Source organism: Rhodamnia argentea, chromosome 7 (genome assembly GCF_020921035.1).
Source record: "Rhodamnia argentea isolate NSW1041297 chromosome 7, ASM2092103v1, whole genome shotgun sequence".
NCBI lineage: Eukaryota > Viridiplantae > Streptophyta > Magnoliopsida > Myrtales > Myrtaceae > Rhodamnia > Rhodamnia argentea.
The window spans coordinates 9,414,427-9,437,956 of NC_063156.1; the positions used below are offsets into that span (position 1 = coordinate 9,414,427).

General features: G+C 40.7%; 4 protein-coding genes across 8 annotated transcripts; 3 read left to right on the plus strand and 1 right to left on the minus strand.

Annotated features, from left to right (window-relative positions):
* Nucleotides 1-214: 214 nt before the first annotated feature.
* Nucleotides 215-8,510, plus strand: LOC115737624 (casein kinase 1-like protein HD16). Its single transcript, XM_030669825.2, has 17 exons — nt 215-444; nt 1,224-1,672; nt 2,077-2,202; nt 2,314-2,387; nt 2,491-2,560; nt 2,642-2,697; nt 2,793-2,864; nt 2,966-3,060; nt 3,343-3,409; nt 3,480-3,609; nt 3,692-3,910; nt 4,088-4,218; nt 5,514-5,688; nt 5,779-5,869; nt 7,481-7,638; nt 7,799-7,987; nt 8,303-8,510. Exons 2-17 carry the CDS (start codon nt 1,280-1,282, stop codon nt 8,360-8,362), a joined length of 2,106 nt encoding a protein of 701 aa, XP_030525685.1. The 5' UTR covers nt 215-444; nt 1,224-1,279; the 3' UTR covers nt 8,363-8,510.
* Nucleotides 8,511-9,797: 1,287 nt separating this feature from the next.
* LOC115737628 (putative H/ACA ribonucleoprotein complex subunit 1-like protein 1) lies at nt 9,798-11,847 on the plus strand. The gene is made up of 4 exons (XM_030669832.2): nt 9,798-10,084; nt 10,583-10,731; nt 10,819-10,934; nt 11,495-11,847. Exons 1-4 carry the CDS (start codon nt 9,910-9,912, stop codon nt 11,655-11,657), a joined length of 603 nt encoding a protein of 200 aa, XP_030525692.1. The 5' UTR covers nt 9,798-9,909; the 3' UTR covers nt 11,658-11,847.
* A 1,181-nt stretch (nt 11,848-13,028) lies between these two features.
* LOC115737626 lies at nt 13,029-15,354 on the minus strand. Of its 2 annotated transcripts, none has more exons than XM_048283234.1 (3): nt 15,091-15,354; nt 14,080-14,190; nt 13,029-13,829 (listed from the first exon to the last, which is right to left on the minus strand). In XM_048283234.1, exons 1-3 carry the CDS (start codon nt 15,313-15,315, stop codon nt 13,215-13,217), a joined length of 951 nt encoding a protein of 316 aa, XP_048139191.1. In that variant the 5' UTR covers nt 15,316-15,354; the 3' UTR covers nt 13,029-13,214. The 2 variants fall into 2 exon arrangements, with proteins under 2 accessions (XP_048139191.1, XP_030525691.2); XM_030669831.2 differs by having other exon boundaries at nt 14,122-14,190; nt 15,091-15,353.
* Nucleotides 15,355-15,702: 348 nt separating this feature from the next.
* LOC115737625 lies at nt 15,703-21,514 on the plus strand. 4 transcript variants are annotated; one of them, XM_030669829.2, is made up of 13 exons: nt 15,703-15,916; nt 16,131-16,196; nt 16,368-16,454; nt 16,825-16,923; nt 17,514-17,609; nt 17,707-17,772; nt 17,856-17,946; nt 18,112-18,179; nt 18,260-18,325; nt 19,191-19,241; nt 19,421-19,485; nt 20,626-20,720; nt 21,323-21,514. In XM_030669829.2, the coding sequence occupies exons 1-12, from the start codon at nt 15,746-15,748 to the stop codon at nt 20,681-20,683; spliced, it is 984 nt and encodes a 327-aa protein (XP_030525689.2). In that variant the 5' UTR covers nt 15,703-15,745; the 3' UTR covers nt 20,684-20,720; nt 21,323-21,514. The 4 variants fall into 4 exon arrangements, with proteins under 4 accessions (XP_030525689.2, XP_048139190.1, XP_030525690.2 ...); XM_048283233.1 differs by having other exon boundaries at nt 18,260-18,301; XM_030669830.2 differs by having other exon boundaries at nt 16,134-16,196.
* Nucleotides 21,515-23,530: the final 2,016 nt, after the last annotated feature.

The following is a 23,530-nucleotide window of genomic DNA, read 5'->3' on the forward strand; positions in this document are numbered from 1 at the left end:
TGCCCCCAGCCCTGATGTGAAAAAATTGAAGATGGGAAATTAACCCCCCCGGTTCAAAATGTCCCACCGAAAAAAAAAAAAAAGATAGTCGGTTTAAAGATCTTCTCTCCATGTTATTATTATTATCTGCATATATAGAGTGTTGCCTCTTCCCCCATCATCGTCTCTCTCTCTCCCCCTCCCTAGCGAGGCTCTCGCTAACTTTATCGCCAACGCAAGGAAAAAGTTTTTTTTTTTTTTTTTTTCGGACAAGGGGGGTGCAGATAATAATGCAGTCTTCTCATGTACGTACGTGTGTGCGCATAGTGTGAAACATCAGAGACCGAGGAGGAGGAGGAGGAGGAAGGTGGAAAGATCTGAGCTCGATCGGCCGTTCGAATGCGCCGATTCTCGCCGGTTTCGGTGCCCGATCATCTTGCTTTCGCGATTCTCGAGGATCGATCTGTGAGTCGGGTTTTTTTTTTTTTTTCCTTTTTGGGGGTCTTGGGTTCGTTGAAATTTTTGAACTTGTTGGCTGTTTGTCGTGGATGATGGTGGTGGTGTCATGAGCTTGTTAGGTGATCGGTTTTGTTGTTCTTTGGGAGCTTTTTTTTTTTTTTTTTTTGTGGGAATGATCGGACTGTTCGAGTTGGTGGTTGATGATGGTTTGATTCGACATTGAGCACGAAAAATCGTTTTGCTTTGCTGAATCCGATGCGAAAATCATCTTGTTCAACGCTGATGCTGGCTCGAAGGTGGAGAGTGGTTCATTTGGTCGGTGCTAATTCGGTATTTGGGATGAGGAGGCATGTGCGATGTGCAAGTGATAGATTTGTTTTAGTTTTGATTTTTTTTTATTAGCTTTAGGTGCATTTGCTTTTGTCATGGGGTATTTCAGATAATGAGATCTTCTCGGTGTATTGGCCGGAAAAATTCTATCTTGTTGATATTGCCTTTTTGGTGCATGCTCGTTATCAATTTCGCTCCGCTTCTGAGCATCTCTGAGTATTCTAGCAACCTGGCAAATCTTCTCACGAGGTTATTTTTGTACCTTATTCAGTATGTATGGAAAAAGCCTTCTCATTGCTTAAAATTGAAAGGACCTGTACTTCGTGAGAGCAGAAAAAAGTGAAAATTGTTTATGGTATTCCCGAGTAATATGCATTTTTTGCTGTTGGTCCTTTTTGGCTCTCTCTTGATCTTGGATTTTTTGCAACGATTGACTTCTATTCTTGGCGTTTCAGAAGGCCTGAAGGGTTAGTTGGTGAACTTAGGGGAATGTGATTTGCATGGGGTGACGATGCCTGAGTTGCGAAGTGGAGCACGGAGATCAAAGAGGCTCGACAATATACAACCAAACCCACAACAAATTGATCAAGCGGATAATTGGGCACTGCCTACGCAAAACAAAACTAGGAGGAGAGGAGGTGGTGGAAGAGGAAGGGGTAATGCGACAGCTGTAGGGAGAGGAAGGGCAACAGGTGCTGGTCGAGGTCGGGGAATAAGATTTATAGATTTAGACCCGGAACCTTGCGAAGTGGTTCCTGAGGTTGCAGCTTTAGGAGCTGCTGCTGACCCTGCTTATAATAGAGTTGAGGTTGTGGGAGAGAAAGATATTGCAATGGAAGGAGGAAGTGCAGAAAAAGTGTTGGGAGTCGAGGAAGAAGCTAGCTCCACACCTGTTCCTGAGAGGGTAGCTTCTCTTCTCCCCGTACCCTTTTTGGTCGATTAAACTTGTAGCTTCACATCTTTCATCCGTCTTCTTTGGTGTTGATGGTCTACTCCAGTGAGGATACCTTCTTCTATGATCAACTTAAGGGCTGAGACTGAGGCTTCTATTTTGGCAATCAACATTCATACTTATTCTTTTGTTGCGTGAGCTTTATTGGGAAATTGCTGATTTTAAAGTTCTCGTATCTTGCTTATGCTTTAGTAGCTTCCTCTCGAATAATTAGCTTTCAATAATTTTCTTAATGTTAAAGTTTATTAAGCATAGTTCTCAATTTATCTTGTATAGTCCTGAAAGTTGTCTTTTCCTGTCTCTGTCATTTTATCGTGAGGAATCTCAATGCAGTAGTCTGCTCTCGTTTGATGCAGGTACAAGTGGGTAACTCTCCTCAATATAAGACAGAAAGGAAATTGGGAAAAGGTGGCTTTGGCCAAGTGTATGTTGGCAGAAGGGTAAGCGGTGGAAGTGATAGAACAGGACCAGATGCAATAGAGGTATGGCATGACTCCAAATCTATTATCTCTCTCTCTCTCTCTCTCTCTCTCTCTCCCGGTTATGTCTCACAGACGTGAGATTTTTTATTCTTAGCGGTTCATTCATTTCAGGTTGCATTGAAGTTTGAGCATCGTAACAGCAAAGGTTGCAACTATGGCCCTCCTTACGAGTGGCAAGTGTACAAGTATGTATCACATTTATTCTTTTTTGTCATATTTCCCTTGAGAGAGCGTATATTATGAATCTTTGATTTAACATCTGATTTTAATTACCTTTGGAATGAAAAGTACTCTAAATGGATGCTATGGAATCCCTTGGGTTCATTATAAGGGTCGACAGGGGGATTTCTACATTCTGGTAAGATTTGATTTTGGCATTTCTTGTCATTCTGGTTTCTCTCTTTGAGGGAAACTAAGTTAGAAGTAATATATATTTCAGGTTATGGATATGCTTGGGCCCAGTCTTTGGGACGTCTGGAACTCTCATGGGCAATCGTAAGATCCAGATTACTGTGTTTCACTTGCTACCCATCTCTATTTAGTTACTGATGATTTTTTTGTGATAATTACACAATAACATCTGTGAACAGAATGGCGCCGAACACGGTGGCTTGTTTTGCCGTGGAGGCAATATCAATACTGGAAAAGCTTCACTTAAAGGGGTACCTATATTTATTATTTTAATTCTTGAACTTTCTGCTTTATGAAAGGACTTCATAATTGCAATTAACTGCTTTTGTTAACTTGTTCCTTCTTCTGCTAGCTTTGTGCATGGAGACGTCAAACCAGAGAATTTTCTGCTTGGTCAACCTGGATCACCTGATGAGAAGAAGCTTTACCTCATTGATCTTGGCTTAGGTATGTTCACTTTCCTGGATTATCCGTTCCCGCATGCTGCTTCCCACACAGATGCAGGTGACACAATGCGTTCTAGGGTTTGTCTTTATGGATTGTAACCCCCCCCTCCTTCCCCAACAAAGAAATAAAAGCATGTACTAAGCTTTTGGTCTTTTGAATTTAGCAGCCTTCCATTTATGGTGTTGATAATGTTAGTTCACTGCCAACGATCTGTATTTCAGAACCTCTTAATGGGGAATCTTAATTTGCCTGGCCCAGCTGACAAAATGTCTTTTTGTGCAGCGTCTAGGTGGAAAGATTCGACATCTGGTCAGCATGTTGATTATGATCAAAGACCTGATGTATTCAGGTTGGTAGGTGTTTAAATATTTCCATGATTTTGTTGGTTTCCTGGTTATTGAATTTCTCCTTTTTGGCAGAGGAACAATAAGATATGCAAGCGTGCATGCTCATTTAGGACGGACTGGAAGTCGACGAGACGATCTTGAGTCATTGGCATATACATTGATTTTCCTTCTAAAAGGAAGGTTACCATGGCAGGGATATCAGGTGCATTGATTGAGTTGCTTCAGTGGTGTATGGAGATGTCTTTTATGCTTATATATCGCGAAATAACTGTTTTCTGTTGCAGGGGGACAACAAAAGCTTTCTTGTCTGTAAGAAAAAGATGGCTACTTCTCCAGAGTTAATGTGCTGCTTTTGCCCCGCCCCATTCAAGCAATTTCTTGAAGCCGTAACAAACATGAAATTTGACGAGGAGCCAAATTACTCAAAGTTGATAGCCTTTTTTGAAAGCCTAATTGAACCATGCACATCTTTGAGACCAATTAGAATTGATGGAGCTCTAAAGGTATTTCAGTCTTCTTCCTCTTCTTGTATCGAATGGAAGATTAGACTACTTACAAATTGCAAGACCATTACTCCTAGCCTGTGACTGATAGAGATATGTGGAAAGCTGGATCTACTTGTAACTAGCATTATCAGAACAGCCTAACAATAAATGAATTTTTCTTTCATGTTTAAATAGGTCGGTCAAAAGCGAGGCAGATTACTCATTAATTTGGACGAAGATGAGCAGCCAAAGAAGAAGGTTCGATTGGGTAGTCCGGCTACTCAGTGGATTTCTGTTTATAATGCACGTCGGCCCATGAAACAAAGGTAAGTATGCTTCCTTAAGTTAGACCTCAATTAGGACTTACTGATAAAAATTCTACCTTTCAATATGGCATGGTTTGATCTACGAGACTAGCTGTCACTATCGTCTATTTCTGCACATGCAAGATGTGTTAATACTTTATCTTTTAACTCAATTGCAGACACTTATGCACGTGAACATATGGGAAATCTGACATAAACGTAATATTGAAGTGGTCAGCGGAAAAGAATTGTATTAATTTCTTACACCTGAAACTAATAGCTTGATTAACTTTTTAGCGACTATAAAGGGCATGTGCCAAAAAGTTTTGGCATATTGGCATTTATACACGCTATTTATTCTGATGATACATGGAGTGACTAAATTCATCTGTTCTATTATGATGCTTATATACCATTCTTAACTATAAATGCGAGCATTTTCTATGATATGCTTGAGTTGCATGCTACTAAATGCGTTCTCTAGGTGACTTTCTCAAAATTGTGCCTGAGGTTTATTCTTCGATATCTTGCATTGAAATTGTGTCTGAGGTTTATTCCTGACACATTAGTGTACTTTATTTGATATCTTGCATTAAAATTGTGCCTGAGGTTTTGTGTCAGGAATCTGTTTGACCCCTGCCAAAAAGTCTGAGCAATTATGCATTATATAGACTAACGATATGTGGAGTAACGAAATCCATTTGCTGTATTATGATGCTCACAAAATTGTCTTACTTGTGAGCATTTTCTTGATATGCTTCAATTCCATACTACTAATTTCTCTGTAGGTGACTTCTCAAAAGTTTGGTTAGGTTTACTTCATTCTTCTATATCTTGTATTTAAATGGTATCTGAGGTTTGTGTCAGGAACCGTGGGTAGAATGTTAAATGTAATGTAAGACTGGTATTTGTGTTGTTGATTTATTCAATTATTTGCTCGGTTGTCTGGCCTCAGGCTTGATGTTTTCACCTGCCATTCAAAGGATGGATGACGAGCTGTTATAAATCATACTCTTGATTGTTTAATGTGAGAAATATCATAATGTTTACCTTTTTCTCATGCAACATGCACCAATTTCACCTAAATTTGACCATACTAGCAATTTGGACCACTGGTAATTTTTGTTTGAAAATTGTTCTAGTACTCAGCCGGTAAATGGTTAAAGGCTTATTAAGTCCAACTTTTGTCCAGATAATATCTCTGTGATCATCTATATTAGCTTTCTAGCAACCATTGTAATGTTCTGTTAGCTTTCTAGCAACTATTATAATTTTCTTCTGCATAGCATATGCTAATTAGGTTCTTTGAACTGCAGATATCATTACAATGTAGCAGATACAAGGTTAAGCCAGCATGTAGAGAAGGGAAATGAAGATGGGCTATTTATCAGCTGTGTGGCCTCTTCATCAAATTTGTGGGCTTTAATCATGGATGCAGGAACTGGTTTCTCTTCGCAGGTTTATGAGTTGTCTGCTGTTTTTCTGCATAAGGTACTTCTTGTCTAGTGATTGTCATTATTTTGGTGTGGTCTTTGGTGAATTGCGTCATTTCTTACCTTGTCCATATGATCTTCCTTGAAGGATTGGATCATGGAACAGTGGGAAAGAAACTACTATATCAGTTCAATAGCCGGTGCATCTAATGGGAGTTCCTTGGTTGTCATGTCCAAAGGTGAGTAAAACCTGTCTTACATATTTGACATTGAAGTATTGATCAGTGAAAATAATGAGTAAAAGAAAGTAAATTAACAACTGAAGTTAAAGTATCAGTGGATTAAACAGCGTGAATGATAAAAGCTATAGAAGCGTGAGACACGATTTTCATTCAGATCTTTTATTGCAGCACATCTATGTAGCACGAACGCTCTCCGGGGGCCTCCATGTCGTGTCATGTTGTGTTGTGTCATGTCATGTCGGACACTCTCCAACACTTGGACACTTTGCGAAATGTGACCGACATGTGGTCAGCACTCCAAACACGCAAGCGACACGCGATTTCAGCATCTTCACACGCCATTTCGACATGCACGGGGTCAATTTTAAGCATTTTCTATAAATTAGAAGTCAAAATGTTAATTTATAAAAAATATATGTACTTAAATCATAAATCCAGCCACTCCAAAATTAATATACCCAGCCAACCCCAAAAAAACCTAATCGTGAATCCCCAAGAGAAGAAAAAGAAAAGAAAAAGAAGAAAGTCACGGCTGATATTTCCATATATATATGATAATGTATCATGTATATATAAAAAGATACATTAACATGCAATGTATCCTAACATGTTGGAATTCTCTATTCTTTGAGAAATCACGTCTTGGCATGTTGTGTCGCATGTCGTGCCGGCACTACATAGCAGCACATACAATTATGGCACTTGCAAAAGAATAAATTCCTTCACTTTTTAGCTTGAAATGCCTTGTCTTTGAATCTTACAATAACGGGTAAACTGTAGACAGAATGAAAGCAGCAAGTTTCAAGGTTCAATAAATGATCGGTAGAATTTAATAATTGATGCTGTCTTTTTAAATTCTGATTAACATCCCGTTTCACTCTTCTATATTTTCAAAACCGTGTATTGTTTTATGGATTGCTATCTGGCAACAAACATTCTATGTGAACTATGCTAATGTCAGTTAATGTGCATTCTGTTTGCTGCAGAGTCTAGTATTCAGAATGTATTAAATCTGTGAATTCTTCTGTTCTTTTTCTGTAGGTTTTAGTTGACTCCTTTAATGAGTCTCTTAAATTAAATATTAACATCTGGTATAACACAAGATATGCTTCTATATAAGTTTAACATCACACTATGTACTTGAAGTTCATGAACGTCATGCTCTTAATATGGATGTTTCATCTGTATACTGTGCTGAAATTGCTGTCAGCAAGCATGTGTTCCCTCTCCTGGTTCATACACCTTCTGATCATCAGTACCAGGCAGGCTGGATATTTCTTCAATTGAATTGCTTTTGTGTTTGTTGCTGTTCTTTGTATGAGGGGCTTCCATGTAATGACTTAGATCTCCTCAATAATCTCACTTGCAATTGAATGGGTCAATTGCATGGACCCTTGTATCTGTTGAACTTCATCACTTCCATGAATTTTATCCCATTCGTTTCACGGCCATCTGCTTTGGCGCCTCAACTTGGATCACATTGTTCATTCTGCAGAATGTGACTGCGTATTGCATGTGGCAAATCAACCTCTTGACTATCCATTATGTTCTTAATGATGAAAAATTGGCACAGAAGGTTTTGTTGCTGATTATTTTCCATTACCTCAGGTACCCCATATACCCAGCAGTCCTACAAAGTGAGTGAAGCCTTTCCTTTCAAGTGGATAAATAAAAAGTGGAAAGAAGGTTTTCACGTCACTTCCATGACTACAGCGGGCAGTCGCTGGGGTGTGGTTATGTCTAGAAATTCTGGATTTTCTGACCAGGTATCAGTTTCCCTCAATCTTTTTATAGAAGTAGTTCATTAATTAAAAAAATGTTGGAAATGTGGGCATTAGCATCTGAGAATGGGACAAATACTTTCATAGTCCTGTTATAAACATGCCATTTTTTGTTCTCACGGAACTTTTTATTTACTTATGCAAGGTTGTGGAGCTTGATTTTCTATACCCAAGTGAAGGTATACACAGAAGATGGGAGAGCGGCTATAGAATAACATCTATGGCTGCCACTGCTGATCAAGCAGCATTCATACTGAGCATACCTAAAAGAAAAGTGATGGATGAAACTCAAGAAACCCTGCGAACATCTGCATTCCCAAGCACACATGTGAAGGTTAGGTCCATTCTTCTTGCAAGTCATCATGTGCTTATTGTGGTTATCTTCAGCTATTCATTATTGCTTCCAATCTAATGATATATTGGTGTTATTGGACTTTTGACTTTTTTCACATAGGCTGGTTTGTACATGGGTACTATTCTTTTATTTACTTCCCTGATTTATCTTACTTCCCAAAGTCCAAATCCATTAGCTGGACATGATTGCTCACTGTCATGGATGCACTCGTTTGAGCTATCTGTCATACTATTTATTCTCTATTGTACCCCGTTCACAGAAATCTCATTTGGATGCGTTTTTTGTTTCTGGCAGGAAAAATGGTCTAAAAATCTCTACATTGCATCGATTTGTTATGGCCGGACTGTTTGTTGATTCGGTCTTGCTTTATACCTGTACCGGGAGAGTGTTTTGGCCGGAAATTTTCAAAGCTGAGACGGCTTTTTACAAATTTGATTTTCCAGCAACTAAAGAAAGGCAAGGCCACCCCCGCGAAACCATTCTCACAGTAGAATGTAAAGGCGAAAAGCGACCCAAGATAGCATTATATGTGTGAGTTGAAAAGGCAATGTACCCTGAACCCATCTGATCGATAGGGTACTTAGAGATCATGAAAGATGGTTTGTTTGTATCACCCTGCAATGTGCAGGAGGACTTGTGGTTCATAACACCGAATTGTTGTATGAACTTGCAACCATTTACTAGCAACACTGTTGTAAACTATTTGATGGGCGCGAATAGCTGCCCAAGCTCTTATTTGGAGGGCATCAAAATTCTGAATTTGCAAAGGTAGTACTGCTTGTCAGGTGTTCTGTAGGTGGTCTGCTTCCCTTGTGATAGTTAGTCCTTCTAATGAAGGAGGTTCTACCCAGTCTCTGCCAGTAAAAACTGGTCGACGGTTAATTCACGGTGCCAGATATGAGGTGAATCGACAACTCGCAATGGTGTGCCGCCTTGAAAGTTTGATGGTTTTCTAGATCGACTTTAATCATATCTGGGAATTGCCGTAGGGTTGTGTGTCGGTTTTTAGGTGGTTTTCCCAGTGTCCAGTTGATTTGTCTTGCAGTCAGGTCACTTGCCCTTAGGTTTTGGCACCAGAACTCGACATTGATGAAAAGAACTGAGACCTAGTTTTACTAGCACTGGGTTTTGGTCGCCGTGGTTCGGCGCGTTAGACTCTCGTGATCACCGGATTTTTGGGTTGGAAAGGTTCTTCACCGGGCGGTGCTGCGACTCAACTGTGGTTATCCATGGTTAAGGACCAGGTTTTGGTAAGAACTTTGCTGTTAAGGACATCGCGTTGGTGTTCTTCCATGAGTTGATTCCCTTTTAAACAAATGGAAGAAGCTCTAAGCTCATCCTTAGTAACTAGGAATCCATAGATAAAACCATGAACTGCTAGTAAAATTGTAGCCTCACCCAACAAAATAAAACCTGTCTTTTGTAAGTTTGATTTTTGGGATCATGATGAAATCTCATACGGAAGAAATGAACTGTATGCATCGCGACGGATCATTAATTCGAATCAATTTCGACGTGCGATTATTTTACTGTTTTTCTTAATCAAGGAAGATTTATACATGATACAATAATTTTACGAAACCTAAGTAATTTGATGCGATCTAATAGAAGAGTTCTTAGTATTTTGACCCCTATTCCTTCTCAACATTTTCGTACATTCGACATTAACTGGGTATATTTCGCTCAAAATAGAGACAGGGCATTCGAAGAAGGACTAAGGGCGTATTGGTCATTTCCAGATTGCGCAATGAATAAAATAAAGAAGTTAAGCTGTTAAAACCCTAAACCCTCCTGCTTCGCTCGCCAGTCGCACACTCTTCAAGCTGCCTCCCTTCGCCAAGCTTCAACTTCAGGACATCTCTCTCTCTACCTCTCTCCACAGCTTCGTCAACGGGCAAGCGATGCGACCTCCGCGGGGTGGCGGCGGGTTCAGGGGCGGCAGGGACGGCGGGTTCAGGGGTGGCAGAGACGGCGGCCGCGGGAGGGGAAGCGGCGGGCGCTTCGGCGGTCGCTCCGGCGGCGGCCGAGGAGGTGGCGGCGGGTTTCGCGACGAAGGGCCCCCGAGTGAAGTCGTAGGTGCGTTTACGTTCTTTCCGGTCCGTGCCTTGTGGTCCGCTTGCTAGAAGACCGATTTTAGAGAGAAATGCTGCGAGCTCTGTTCTCGTTTACGCTACGAGGTTTCGAATTCGGGAAAGTGCGCGTTTTCTTCGGTTAACGACGATGTGTTGCCTTCGGTATCTGTTTGGGTGGCTAATGTTTGTCAGCAGGATATGTGGTGGTTGAAGGGTTACAACAGTTTTTTATCTAGCCATCTAAACGGGTTCAATGTCAACTGACCGTAGGATTATGCTTATTTCTAGAATGTGCGAACTTGATGGTTGAGTAGGCTTCGTGATTGACTCGATCACCGATGTCGGAGCAAGCTAAAATCAGTGGATTTCAATTTCTCTCTCTTGGCAGTGTGAATGTAACTTAGAAGAGCCGCTTTTTGGAAATGGGTGAATCCACGAATGAATGTTGGTTAAGGAATGTACTAAACATCAAATGGTTGCTCTGTCTTCCGTTTTTTCACAGAGGTTTCATCATTTCTCCATGCATGTGAGGGCGACGTGGTCACCAAGCTTACCAATGAGAAAATTCCCTACTTCAATGCTCCAATCTATTTGCAAAACAAGACTCAAATCGGCAAAGTCGATGAGATATTTGGTCCCATCAACGAATCTGTAAGTCTTTTTTGAGACACGTGAGTTGCTCCTTCTGCCTAGGTATGTTCGTTTGCAACGAGATTGACATATTGGTATCAATGGCAGTACTTCTCTATCAAGATGATGGAAGGTATCATTGCTACTTCATACTCACTGGGTGATAAGTTCTACATTGACCCGGCTAAGCTCTTGCCCCTTGCAAGATTCCTTCCGCAGCCAAAGTATGTGTGCCTCTCTCTCCGTGCATCATTTAATATGTTTTGGAAATCTGAATAGATAGTTTTGTATGTTTCATTTCTCATGAATTGTCAAATTGTTAGACTCAATTCATTTTCTGCGTATGGAAAATATAAGTTCTACATTAAGTAATGCTAAACGTGTAGCCTGAGGGCACTCTCTTGACATACATATATAGTTTTCAGTTTCCAGAAATTATTGGAGTGTAGGATGGTATTGTCCTCATTGAATTTGTCGTTATATCCACTATCTTATGTGTTCACCTGAGTTGGAGCAATCTGAGTACTTTATTCTTCTTCTGCACAATCTGAAATTTGTGCTTGGAAATGTTTGAAGTGGTCACGAACTGTAGTATCAATTAGACCCCTTAATAGCTAATCGTCCTTGTCCAGTTTTATTTGTGATCTGTTGCATTTGATTTCTAGAGATAGTCTTCTAGATACTGAATTACTGATTTAGCTTGTAATGAACGTGGTTGCTCAAGTCCTCGGATTATGGACTTATTTGAAACTCACTTGTCCCTCTGTATGTTTTCCACCTGCAGGGGAGCTGCTGGTAGAGGTGGAGGTCGTGGTGGAGGCAGAGGAGGCGGTAGAGGTGGTGGCCGTGGAGGCGGTGGCTTTCGTGGACGGGGTGCTCCAAGGGGTGGGAGAGGTGGCCCTAGGGGTGGTCGTGGTGGTGGTTTCAGGGGCAGAGGGAGATTTTAGGCCATCTTCTCATCGCATTACCCGTGCTCTTCTCATTTCGAGTTGTCATTCGTGCATACAGGATATCAAGCTTTGCCGATGTTCTTTTCAAACGCTCTCTTTGTTTTTAGTGAACAATCAAGCCTATCCAGAAAATTATGGTGATTATTGTTCTTTTTATTAGGCTCGGAAGTGTGCTTTCCTTGACTAAGATTTTGCGTTTTGCTCGTCCTGTTGCTGTATTATTCTGCACTGATGGTTTGGCCGGGAAAGGAAAAAAAAAAAACAGAAGATGGAAGCTGCATGATGCAGATAGTTCCATGTCAGAATACCTTAGAAAAACAAAGAACCACGTCTTTGGAAGATGAAATAGTTAATGACTGCCTACACAACTGTCGATTGTTTGAGACCTGGTATTGCCACCAACGGAAATCATGAAAGCTGGATTCTTGCAATTGTGCCATGGCTCTACTTACAATTGTAGTTTTAATTTTCTCTTTTTCTTGCTCGACCTTTACCAATTTCGTTTATGGCCACATATAGATGGGAATTTCGTAGTTGATTTTGCAATAGTTGATGTTCGTAAATGAAGAGGGTTTATAGATTAATTGCATCATCACGACCCAAGATAGGAACCCGAGCTGATGCAGATTGTCTCCGAGCTGCCCTGTGACTTCGTGTTGAATTCATTGTAAAAAGGACGGATTGTGTTATTCAATTTGTCTTAAGGTCAATGTTGTATGCTCGATGTTTGTAATCCTTGCAATCATCTAGACGTAACTGGAGTCTACCTTGAAATATATCTCTGTGGGTCTTTCAAGAATGCCAATACCTTTAGGTCAGACAGCCTACACTTGGATCCACGGTGTGAATAGTGTCTACTGGGAAGATTGGTTCTTGGATTCGTTACCTTGAGTGTGGTGACTAGCTTCGCCACTTTATAGCTTCGCCACTTTATAGCCACAATGAGCGGCTCTACCTTAAATTCACGAGTGATATTTTAGCAGCCCAACCAAAGATTTCTCGAGTAACTCTCCTCTTGTAGTAGCATAGATCCCAAGGAACTAGCAACTGCGACGTGTTCAAGTCTAGTAAATAGCCGAACTTCATATCCTGGGGCGCATTGTACACAAAATTGGCACCTATACCGGCTTACCGGAGGAGTGTCTTCGAGGTGCAAATTAGCCATCCATGATATGCTTTGCTTTGGCAACCTGTATGCTCCGACAGTTACCCCATGTGCGTGGGACGGGAGACAGCCCCACCCAGTGAAAGACTAGTCGATTCCCAGCTAGCATTGAACATCCCCAGTTGTATCAAAAGAATAATCGAGTAAAGCAGTCAGTAACCCAATGATTTGGACAAACGACAACATCATTTGGAAAATACATCTGCTGACAATGGAGCTGGATTTCATAATTCAGAAACATGGGTTGAAATTGCACCTTTGGGATGATTTTGACCAGTCTCTGGTACAGGCTTAGCATCACAAACTATTTGTCTAAACATAAATCCTCTAAAAAATACAACTGTACAGCACAGCTCTAATGATTTGATTAGTGACAACAGGCAACAACTCTAATTCAGATCAACTTGGAGCTTAATAGACATGTACAGCAGCGTTAGAAGAGCGCCTTGAGGAAGTGGTGCATACCTTGCAAGATTGGAGCCAACCCACATAGCAACCACCACAAGAACAACTAGATTACTGCTCCTTTTCCCACAAACCCAACTCGCAAAAGAGAGGCATAAAGTCAGCAAAATGCCACCTCTCCCACCCAAAATCCAGGCAATTACATAACCAATCTTATACCCTGCATCTAGTTTCCTGTCAAGTAATGCCGTAAAGCTGCTAAAGGTAAGGGATATCCGACAGCCAAATGCCTGAACGAAGAATAATAGCAGGAAGGCAGATCTAAGTACTTCCATGAAGGCACCCCTCTCTTGGCCAAAGTTCTCCCTTCCGACTTCTTCTGTTTCGGTGTAAAAAGAAGATTCACCTTTGTTGGCTTTATATCTTTCTCTGTAGATTTCATGTTGGATCTTCCGCCTCAGTCCAGCCCACGTGTAGGTCCGTAGCCCATCTTCATATTCATGGTTATAATACCATTTACCTTTGTAATGTCTGCCATTGTCTTCCTGGAATTTGAGTTCCTTGTCATAACAAGTTCTTGCGGCTTCATTCGATAATACCTGTTTGAAAATGGAGGATACTTAAGGCACAACCATGTTTCTGGTACCATTTTGTTTTTCACTAAAATCTCATTACTAAGAGAATAAGCTTGGCGTCCACTTTCAATCATAACGTTATGGTTCCAAAGATGAATGAGTTAATGGACAAACAGTTACTATATAACCAATCCTCTGCCAAATTTTTTCCATGGGTCATTCTAATAATTATGCAACCTTTAAGTACTAACCTCCATAATCAAATTCATCTTACGTGAGTCAAGAAATAGATAATACAGGACATAAGTATACTCACTTCATATGCACGGCGGATGGTCTTGAAAACCTCTCCAGCTTGCAGATCTTTGCTAACATCGGGATGATACTGTGATCAAGAGATGCAATCACAAAAAGGCAAGGAAGGGTAGATACACGTCCAAAGAGAACTTGTGAAGAGTATCGAATTCGAGAGTTTGAGGGCAGGACACAGCTAGTACTCCTTGTCCACGTAACTAATTCGAGATTGACAGAAAAGACTGGTTTCATTGTAGCACTGTAAATGTAAGTTCGAACAAGTGATGAAGATCCAATAAAAAGGACAAAACAAAAATGGAAAGTCATTTGAATCGAAACTCTGCAATTTGTGGGTATGTGTTTAGCTCAATTGATCTTTCCGATCTTCTTTCAAGAGGGACATTAAAAGCTTTTGCCTTGCTATGACTATAAGGATGCATAAAATCCTAAGGTGTGGCGTCCTTTTTGTCTTCACAAACCCAAAGTTTGTCATTTGCTCAAATACTCGCCCAAACCAATTAGGAGTTGCCTCATTATTCTGAACACCAATCTTTTTTCACATAACACTCAATATGCCTCCTTAAAATCTGATCATTCAGAGCAAAACTTTCTCCTTCTATAGGCACCGTGAAAAAGCATAATTTTTTTGGGGCACTCAAGTGAAAAAAAGCTTCAATCGCTTAATTTTCACGACGGCAGCACAGACAGACAAAGCTGGCACAAAATCGTCGTAGCTCCCAACCTCCTCGTATAGCACAAAAATGGGCAGATACACTCCCATGTTCCTGACATTTCTGCATAAAATTCTTATTTCTAGTTGTTACCGCAACAAAAGAAACAAATCAGTCAGCTCGTTGATATCCAGTCACTCAATCTTCGCTCTTTAAGGGACCAATTGTTACTGATTCGACCACGCATCCGCTTCCACGACACCGGAACACGAACACAAAACAAAACTTTGCGAGATAAAGTGAGCGTTCGACGTAATTACCTTGCGAGCTAGAAGGCGATAAGCCCTTTTGATGTCGCCGGTGGTCGCGTTGCGCGTGAGGCCCAACACGTCGTAGTGGTTCTGCTCGCCGTCGATCGCCGTCCACGACGACCACGACGACGATATCGGCCGCCACCGGTGGCGGTAACGGTGGGTTACGGAGTTCTGGGTGTGGGACCGCGATGGGAAGATGGGGATGGGTCCCACAAAATGGTGCGCCTGCATTATTTTTTATGCATCGGAGAATTTGTCCTGCGTCGTTTTGTTGACCTTTCCAGTGGAGGGGGCAAATCGGGCGCAAGGTCGGGTCGGGTCGGTTCGGGTCTGGTGGCGATGGTGTTGCGTTCATTTGATGGGGTTTCAGGTCAGGCCGGGTCCGGCCAGGCCGGCTCGAGTCTAATGCGGTTATATACATGGACACCAAACGACAAGCAAATAAAAATATGCGAAATTATTAATTATGATAACTGAATTTTGCATATAAATAAAAAAAAAACTAACATAAATAAATTTTGTACTTGTTGATGGAAATTTTATTTTATTTTAATAAAAATTTAAGTACCGGGGGGGAAGAAAACAAAAGCTGTTTTTGAAATTGTAATAAGAGGTAGGTGGTGGGTGAAGCGGTGTAGGACTGTGCGTGAAGCAACCGGAGATGAGAACTCTGGTGTCGCCCTGGTCGTCGTCCCCCTCCTCTCTATATACCCGCGTAAATGGCGGTCCACTCCATCTCTTACCTCCTCGTTTCCGGTTCTGCCCTCCCAAACCTTCCAAGTTCTCGCCTTTTCTTCGCCCTCCTCTTTCCATGGCCGCCTCTTCCGCTCAGGTTCGTTTTGCTTCACTTCTGCTGCTTCCTCCTCCGCCTCCTCCAAAGCTCCTTCCTTTTGACTTCTTCTTCTCTTTCCCGATTTCCATTTACTTGTCGGTGTTGGTATGCGTGTCTAGAGATATAGAGTGACTGGTGGGTCGACGCGATTCGATCGAAATGGAATTGGGTGCTAATCCCTGGTTTTTGAATGTATGTGTGCGTGCGGCAATAGCAGACTGTGTCGCCTGGAGATGCCAAGAGCGAGGTTGATGTTTTCCAATTAGTTCAAGCTCATCAGGTGATTGATCGGTTCATTCACTTGTAGTTAGTTCCTTTGGTTTGAATTCGATAAGTCTACGATTATTGTTCCCTTTTGATGTGCATTGTGGACGTCCTTATTCTGGAGTTGTACTTGTGGGTTTGAGTGGGTTCTCTGATTACAGTGATCACTGAGTGTTTGGTACTGCAGGAGAAGGCGGCTCGGCTTCTGCCCATGGAGGAGATCCGGACGGTGCTCGACTGCAGCGTGCGTGGCATGCTCTCCACGTTTTCTCATGTGAGTTTTTTGCTGGAAGATTGACTGACCAATCATTGTTGGGAAAATTTTCACCTGAGTGCACAAATACAGTAAAACTTGGGTGGGTTCTTCTCTGTTTTTGACCATTCTGATTGGACTTGGCGGCATGTTCCGATGTTCTCAGGCAATGATCATGCACTTTTCTTCTTTTCCATGTCACGCGATGTTTTTGTCTTTTTTTTTTTGCCCCACTTAGCATATTGTACATATTCATCATCGAGTCCTTCTTGACAAGAAGCCATGTTTCCTGATTGATATCTGATGTTGCAGTTGTTGCCTTGTCACGTTATGAATTGATCATGTCCTCAGGGCTCATAAGGAAATGATCTCACTTTCTTTTGATTTGCAGAGGCTAGAGGGTTATCCATCTGGTTCAATGGTTGACTTTGCTTGTGACGCGGATGGATCTCCAATATTAGCAATCAGCAGCCTGGCATACCATTCTAAGGTTTAAACTCTAAATCTTGACTTAGTCCTTATAAAATCTCCATGCTAGAGGAAGGCCGTACATGCTTCCTGTGACAGTGTATAAGTTTCTTGCAATGGGAATCTTGTTAGTTAGTTCCTGAAAGTAGCATGTGCGCTACAAGTGCGTGTAAAATCTTGAAATGGGTCTTGTTAATGTGATGATAATAAAAATGAGTAAAAAGTCCTGTTATCGTTAACATAGCACATGTGCTACAAGCACATGTAACATCTAAAAATAGGTCGAGTTAATCCAACTATCATTAAAGTGAGTAAACAAATCACTAGCCATTTTGATTAGATTGAAGACCTATAGTTTTTTCTGGCAATTGGCCTTTTTCTTGGTGCTTAGTCATATAGACATTGTTTCATTTTATAGGTAGAGCTACTTTCAGAATAATTTGATTATATCCTAAGCAATCGTACTTGTAAATCATGTTTAGCTCTTGTCCCACGGTGTATGTAATTTGGGTTATCTGAGAAGCTTGTTGAAGTTTCCTGCTTCTCTGTTTTAATTTCACTATCCCTGTCTCTGAAAATCACTCTAATCTATTGACAGCTCACTTAATGCAGGACCTTTTGGCTAATTCCAAGTGCTCTCTTCTAGTTGCTAGAGATCCTGAGGATAGGACTGATTTGGTGATCACTCTGCATGGTGATGCCATCAGCGTGAGTTGTGTAGTCCATTGTACTTCTTTTTGCTAGTGATGCTGAAAGTGTCGTGTTTATATCCAGAGTAGGTAAATGTGAGCTGTCAATTGTGTAGGTCCCTGAAAAAGATCGGGAAAGTGCCCGTGCTATGTATCTGTCAAAGCATCCAAATGCTTTCTGGGTAATATATTTCTTCTAATCTGATAAGCTCTTCCGGTTGAACTATCTAAAGCTGCTTGTTATATTTTCCCTTCTAATTTGAAGGTTGATTTTGGTGACTTCCAATTTATGCGCATTGAACCAAGAGCCGTGCGATTTGTTTCTGGGGTGGCAACAGCTTTGTTAGGTTCCGGAGGTAAGTGTCACAGCTTTCTTTGTACTAGTCTACGGTTTTAAAAATGAGGTGAAATCCTCCTAGTTTTTTGAGTACTGTGTGCATTTCCATGGTGCTTCGTTTGGCACTTAAGACTTTGCATTATTGATTTACCAACTGAATTATTTAATTTTTCGTCACACTCAGAGTTTGTCAGGGAGGAATACAAGGCTGCAAAAGTGGACCCGATTGCACAGTTTGCTAAGCCTGTTACAGTAAACACTAATTGCATATTTTTCCGATCCCTGTTGATAATGACAATTTTCACTCATTTAACTGATTCCTTGATTGTCAGTCTCACATGAATAGGGACCATGCTGAAGATACCAAGCTCATTGTGAGACACTGGACCTCTATTCCGGTATGAATCCTAAACCTCGTTTTTATAAATGGGATGGAAAACACATTTTATTAGCTGATAAATCGCAGCTTGTAGTGTGTCATATGGTGGATCAAAGGCTCAGAAGTCTAGCCAATAGATAAAGACATGGATGTAAAGTTTAAACCTTAACAGAAGCACACAGGATGATATGCATGTTGAACGGTTCAAAGGCACAAGAATGACTAATGTGAGAATATTTGGGGATACCTCTGAGATAATTCTTGATTGCCTATATAGTATTCTCAGTAGTTTGTGGCACAAGCTTCTTTTTTGTATCTCTAATCTATTTCTGTCCTAGGATGTTCATTTCTCCTACTAGTCATTTTGCATTTCTCTTGTCTGCTTAGGTGCGTGGAAATTAAAGATTTCTTGTTCTAATAAGAATAATCACTATGCGGTTCATCTATGGTGTCATATACAGACTGTAGACCCCGAATGTGCTTTACTACTACTAAATAATAGCTTAGTTCATTATGTGCGTTAGGATTTGCCAAGATATTTCGATCATATGCTAAAAGCAATTTGAGCTTATGAACCTTAAACATATAGTTCTTAAGATTGAATGCGTCACTGCTTTACCCTGTGTTCATGATATTCACCTTGTTGACATATCTTTATGTACTAAAAGGATGAATTGTCTGGCACAAATGTTCAAGGTTCTGACTCTTTGCGTATAGATACTTGCACAATGTTTACGTGCATATTTGTACTTCTGGTGTAAAAGAATGAGGTCAAGATATGTAATCTTGTTGTATGTTTGTAATAACTCAATGGCTTGAAATGGCATATGAATTCGCATCTCTTGGATGTGAAGTTTTTGAAACAGAGGTATGGTTTTGTGCAGGTGGACTCTGCTTACATGTTGGATCTGGATAGCCTGGGCTTTAATGTCAAGGTATTCTTTCTTCCCCAGCTCCTCCTTTCATAGTTCAAAAAATTCATCGTTGAGTTCATTGAGGCCTGTACAAATAATCCTTCAGTTTTCATTGACTCTAAGCTAACATGCATTGTTCTACTGCTTGGTTTTCTCCTTTTCTCTCACATAGTGTTTTGTTTTTCATTTTTCTTTGTCAGGCAACATGTCAAGGAAGTAATTTCAAGCTTCGAATCCCTTTTCCACGTCAAGCTGCAGATAGAAAGTATGGCATTTACATTTATCTTATCTCCTAGACCTTCATGTAAGGTTGATTTTCCGATTTATGTTGCTCTTTTTAATATTTTCGGCAATATCACATTCTTATCATAATGGACTTCTCAGCTTCTCTTCAGTTTTTTATTGCATGCGATGCAATAGATATAGGACATGGGTGGTTATGCGATTCGCTTAACTTCGTTGCAGTAGTCAAAGCGTAGTACATAATTAAGTCCTCATGGAGAGTTTTGTCCATATACTCATGCCCTGGTGCAAAACTTTTGGACAGTCCCTCTGCCAATGTAAACCTATACTATTTATGCTGGCTCCCTCTAATTATAAGGGCATCCCAAGTGAATGAATTTTTTAAGTTATTTGTTTCTTTTGTTTGTTTGCATCAGGCTCCTGTCTCTCTGTCCTTGTTGTCTATTGAGTAGAGAGTGAGGAAATCATCCCTGGCGCATAATAGGCTTCCCCTCTATTAGTAGTTAACTTCAGAAATTTAGTCCCTTTTTCTTTTGAAAGCTGTTGTTCTTGGGGTTATGCCATAAATTGTCAAACATTGCCTTCTTTCTTGAAGATGGTCCAGGTGTGCGGATTTTTATGGATAGTTGTAAAGATCTCGATCTTAATGCATGCGGAATGTTATGTTAGAGAGAGTAGAACTTTTCATGCATTATAGGTGTTAAAAGACTTTTGGAGGCTTTTATTTGCAAATCTAATGCAGAAAGGTTGGTAGCTTCTTGATATTGTATATCCCTAGTCCATGTTGTCATTTGTATTCGACCTTTTCTTTTTCAAACTATCAGGTACCTTTTTACAGTAGTTACTGTATACCTTGATTTTGCTCTCTTTTCCCTAACCAAGGGGAAAAATGGGAGGTGGGTGGGGGTAAGAAGGGCCGGCTTCATTTGGTCAGCAATAACAGGAGGACTGATTTTGTGAAGATTTTCTTTTCATGATTTCATGATCATGGATTATTCGTTCGCAGAACTTCATTTTGTGGTGGTTATAACGAGTACACATGACTATGCTAGAACAGGAGGCAATTAAAAAGTGGGGATGGAACCTTTACTTCTTACTTCATGTATTGAACCAAACGCTACCACCTCTCTGATGGAAGTTGAATTAATCTTGCATTTCTCAGGGATGTGAAGACCCTCGTAGTGGAAATGCTTCAAGCTGCAAAGGGTCAAGACAGTTGATAATGCAGTTAAAGGATAAAGAGCTGCACATGTCTTGGTAATATATTTCTCCGGAATCTGTTCGCTTCAGCATATCATAACGCGGATGGCTCCCTTATGGGGACTTATCATCTCATCCCAAAATAAAGAAAAAAGACAAAGTAAAGATGGCTTCGAATGCATTTCACATTCGACACTATGCCAACCTTTACATGGATATTATCTGTTGGAATCCCCTTAAATGACTGGTCTTATCAGGTAATTGGACATTGTTTGAAAACTGTGACGGTTAATAACTTCACCGAGGCCATTGAGATCATTGACTACTCTCTCTAACTGAATTGACTTTACGTTCCATAAATTTTTTGGAGCAATTTTTTTCGCGAATTTTTGGGGCTTACTCCCAACTTTACGTGCATTAAAAGACGTAAGGTTTCTACTTTCATTGAGAAGTGGTTTTATTAATTGAGGTCGTAAAAAGGCTCTGCGCCGTCTTATTGTTGGCATCATAAACTTGTGCTGATCGTCTCCTCTATGCCATTCATTTGTGCTGTCGCATGATGTATATCTAGTATCCTCATGATCCTAGATAGTTCCTTTTTGTGTTGGAAGTTCGAAAGGCCAACTCTGTTTACTGCTAAAATGTCCTCAATCCTGCAGGATCCAGCTGGGAATAAGAATTGCTTGCGTTTGGTCAGACTGCAATCTTTCTCGAAGCCGCAAAAGTTGTTCTTTAACATCCTGATAGAAAATTTACCATGTACAGTTGGCTCACTCATTTCACCGCCCGATGTATTTGCGGATATGCTACAGTTGTAACGACAAAATGGCATTTTATAGTTCCTTTCTCTTCGTTTTTGGTCCAGCAGTAATGAAACGGCAATTGGCACATGTACATTCCAATCATCTGGTAGCTCATCCTCAAATGAATATACAGATCGGCAAGTGCTTGTGGTCAGAATCCAACAAAGACAACATTAGGAAGAAATGAAGAATAAAAATTCGACAAAATTATCCAAAAAGTCCTAAACCTATCATACTGTGGTCAATTCAGTTCTAAATATTTTAATTGTGTCAATTGAGTCTTAAATTTTTTTGACAATTTGCCAATTCATTTCTAAAACTTTTAATTGTGCCAATTTAGTTATGAACTTTTGACGATTTGCCAACTTAGTTTTAACCCTTTTGACCATTTATTAATATAATCCTTTTGGTCAATTATCGGAATAATATATTTGAGACTAACTTGGTAAACTTTCAAAAGAGTTGGGACTAAATTAGCACAATCAATAGGTTTAGGACTAAATTGACAAATCGTCAAAATGTTCAGGACTTAAATGACACAAATTGAAGATTCATGATTGAATTTGCCGCCGTGCAATAGATTTAGGATTTTTTTGGACGATTACCCCATAAAAATTCTTCCTACCCTTTATGGGCCTGCCCCATTACAAAATATGAAACCCGTGCTTATACATTGAAAGATATTATCTGTCTCTCTTTTTTGATTGATCATTAAGAACATGAAGTTGGAGAGGTGTTGGGATCTTATTCCTTACAAAAGGTATTATGGTTGGTGTCAAAATAGCTGTCTTGACACCAACAAAGCCTGAGACAACACCCTGTCTTCCAACTATAACCAGGCCTTAAAAAGAACCCCACCCCCCGAAAAAAAAGAGAACCACGCCCACTCTTCCTTTTGCATAAATAATCTCACATCCCTCTCATCAAGTTGCAAGCTGCTTGTTGTTCTCTTGAATCGAGCCTGCAAAAGTAGAGCCTTTCATTTGCTGTTGCAAGTATTCATTTGCCGGCGACGGTCACCTGCGATGGAGGCGATGAAGATGAGATTGTTCTTGGCCGTGGTGATCGCCGTGATGGCCGTCTCGGCCATCCAAAGTGTATCGGCTGCCGAAGCGCCTGCGCCTAGCCCAGCTTCGGATGCCCCTGCCTTCGTGCCGGCAGTTCTAGCTTCCCTGATCGTCGGGCTCGCTCTCAGGCTTTTCATCTGAGTCTGACCCCGTCCTAGTGTCTCATTCGGCTTTCGTTCCAACGGATTTGAGCCCGGATTTCCGTCGGCATCTTTCTCGAGAATCGGGTGCTTCATTTCACTCTTGGAAAGCAAAATGAGAATCAAGGATGACTCAGGATTGATGTGTCTGTGCTTCGGTCTCTTATCTTCTGCTTGTCCTTTTTGCTCTCTCTTTTCGCTTTGTGCCCCTTCCTAACTGGTCAATTCTAATAATGACATTTCTTCTCTTACATAGAACGTTTGCTTGATTGCATTGATGGTTATTGCATTCGATTACCGAGTTTAGGAAGAAAGAAGAAATAAATGCACTGCCGACTCGTCTTTGAAACGTCTACCACGACAAAATCGACGCTGTTGTATACTCAAAACCACATCGTTATGAGAAAAATCAAGAACCTAAAGGGTAAGATGTTCGGTATCCATCGACTAGTGTGTGTCGTATCACCGGATAACCAAAGCTTTGTGTTTGAACATCATTTCAAGGACGGCCTTTTTCGATGCGTTGTCCATGAACATACGTTGGTACAAGCAGTTCCTCTTTTTGAAGAACTCTTGATGGTGTTGCTTACTAAAACAATCGCCATGCCTAATGCTGATTCTAGACATTGTTCTTGGCTGATCGTGTCCCGTAGAGTTTCTTTCTACTTGGCAATTTCCATGTATTGTCTGCTCGGATTTACGTTTTGAGAAACAAATCGATACCATGTCGTTCGGCACACCAAATGATATTTCCTGTATCTTTTGAAAAAATAGACGAACGAATGGTATTTCCATCATGACATTCCGGCGAAATGCAAACGAGCAAGGTCGGACTCGTAAAGTGGGATGGCGAAGCA

What these genes read in the sequence shown, in the direction of transcription:
- LOC115737625 (XM_030669829.2), top strand. Translation starts at nt 15,746, where the DNA reads ATGAGAACTCTGGTGTCGCCCTGGTCGTCGTCCCCCTCCTCTCTATAT. An exon ending in TGCATGGTGATGCCATCAGC is followed by an intron (nt 17,610 to 17,706) that starts GTGAGTTGTGTA and finishes TCAATTGTGTAG; the next exon opens with GTCCCTGAAAAAGATCGGGA. An exon ending in AGTTTGCTAAGCCTGTTACA is followed by an intron (nt 18,180 to 18,259) that starts GTAAACACTAAT and finishes CTTGATTGTCAG; the next exon opens with TCTCACATGAATAGGGACCA.
- LOC115737624 (XM_030669825.2), top strand. Translation starts at nt 1,280, where the DNA reads ATGCCTGAGTTGCGAAGTGGAGCACGGAGATCAAAGAGGCTCGACAAT. An exon ending in CCTCATTGATCTTGGCTTAG is followed by an intron (nt 3,061 to 3,342) that starts GTATGTTCACTT and finishes CTTTTTGTGCAG; the next exon opens with CGTCTAGGTGGAAAGATTCG. An exon ending in TCCCAAGCACACATGTGAAG is followed by an intron (nt 7,988 to 8,302) that starts GTTAGGTCCATT and finishes TGTTTCTGGCAG; the next exon opens with GAAAAATGGTCTAAAAATCT.
- LOC115737626 (XM_048283234.1), bottom strand. Translation starts at nt 15,315, where the DNA reads ATGCAGGCGCACCATTTTGTGGGACCCATCCCCATCTTCCCATCGCGG. An exon ending in ATCGCCTTCTAGCTCGCAAG is followed by an intron (nt 14,191 to 15,090) that starts GTAATTACGTCG and finishes TCTTGATCACAG; the next exon opens with TATCATCCCGATGTTAGCAA. An exon ending in TTATCTATTTCTTGACTCAC is followed by an intron (nt 13,830 to 14,079) that starts GTAAGATGAATT and finishes ATTTTCAAACAG; the next exon opens with GTATTATCGAATGAAGCCGC.
- LOC115737628 (XM_030669832.2), top strand. Translation starts at nt 9,910, where the DNA reads ATGCGACCTCCGCGGGGTGGCGGCGGGTTCAGGGGCGGCAGGGACGGC. An exon ending in GCCCCCGAGTGAAGTCGTAG is followed by an intron (nt 10,085 to 10,582) that starts GTGCGTTTACGT and finishes GTTTTTTCACAG; the next exon opens with AGGTTTCATCATTTCTCCAT. An exon ending in TTGGTCCCATCAACGAATCT is followed by an intron (nt 10,732 to 10,818) that starts GTAAGTCTTTTT and finishes TATCAATGGCAG; the next exon opens with TACTTCTCTATCAAGATGAT.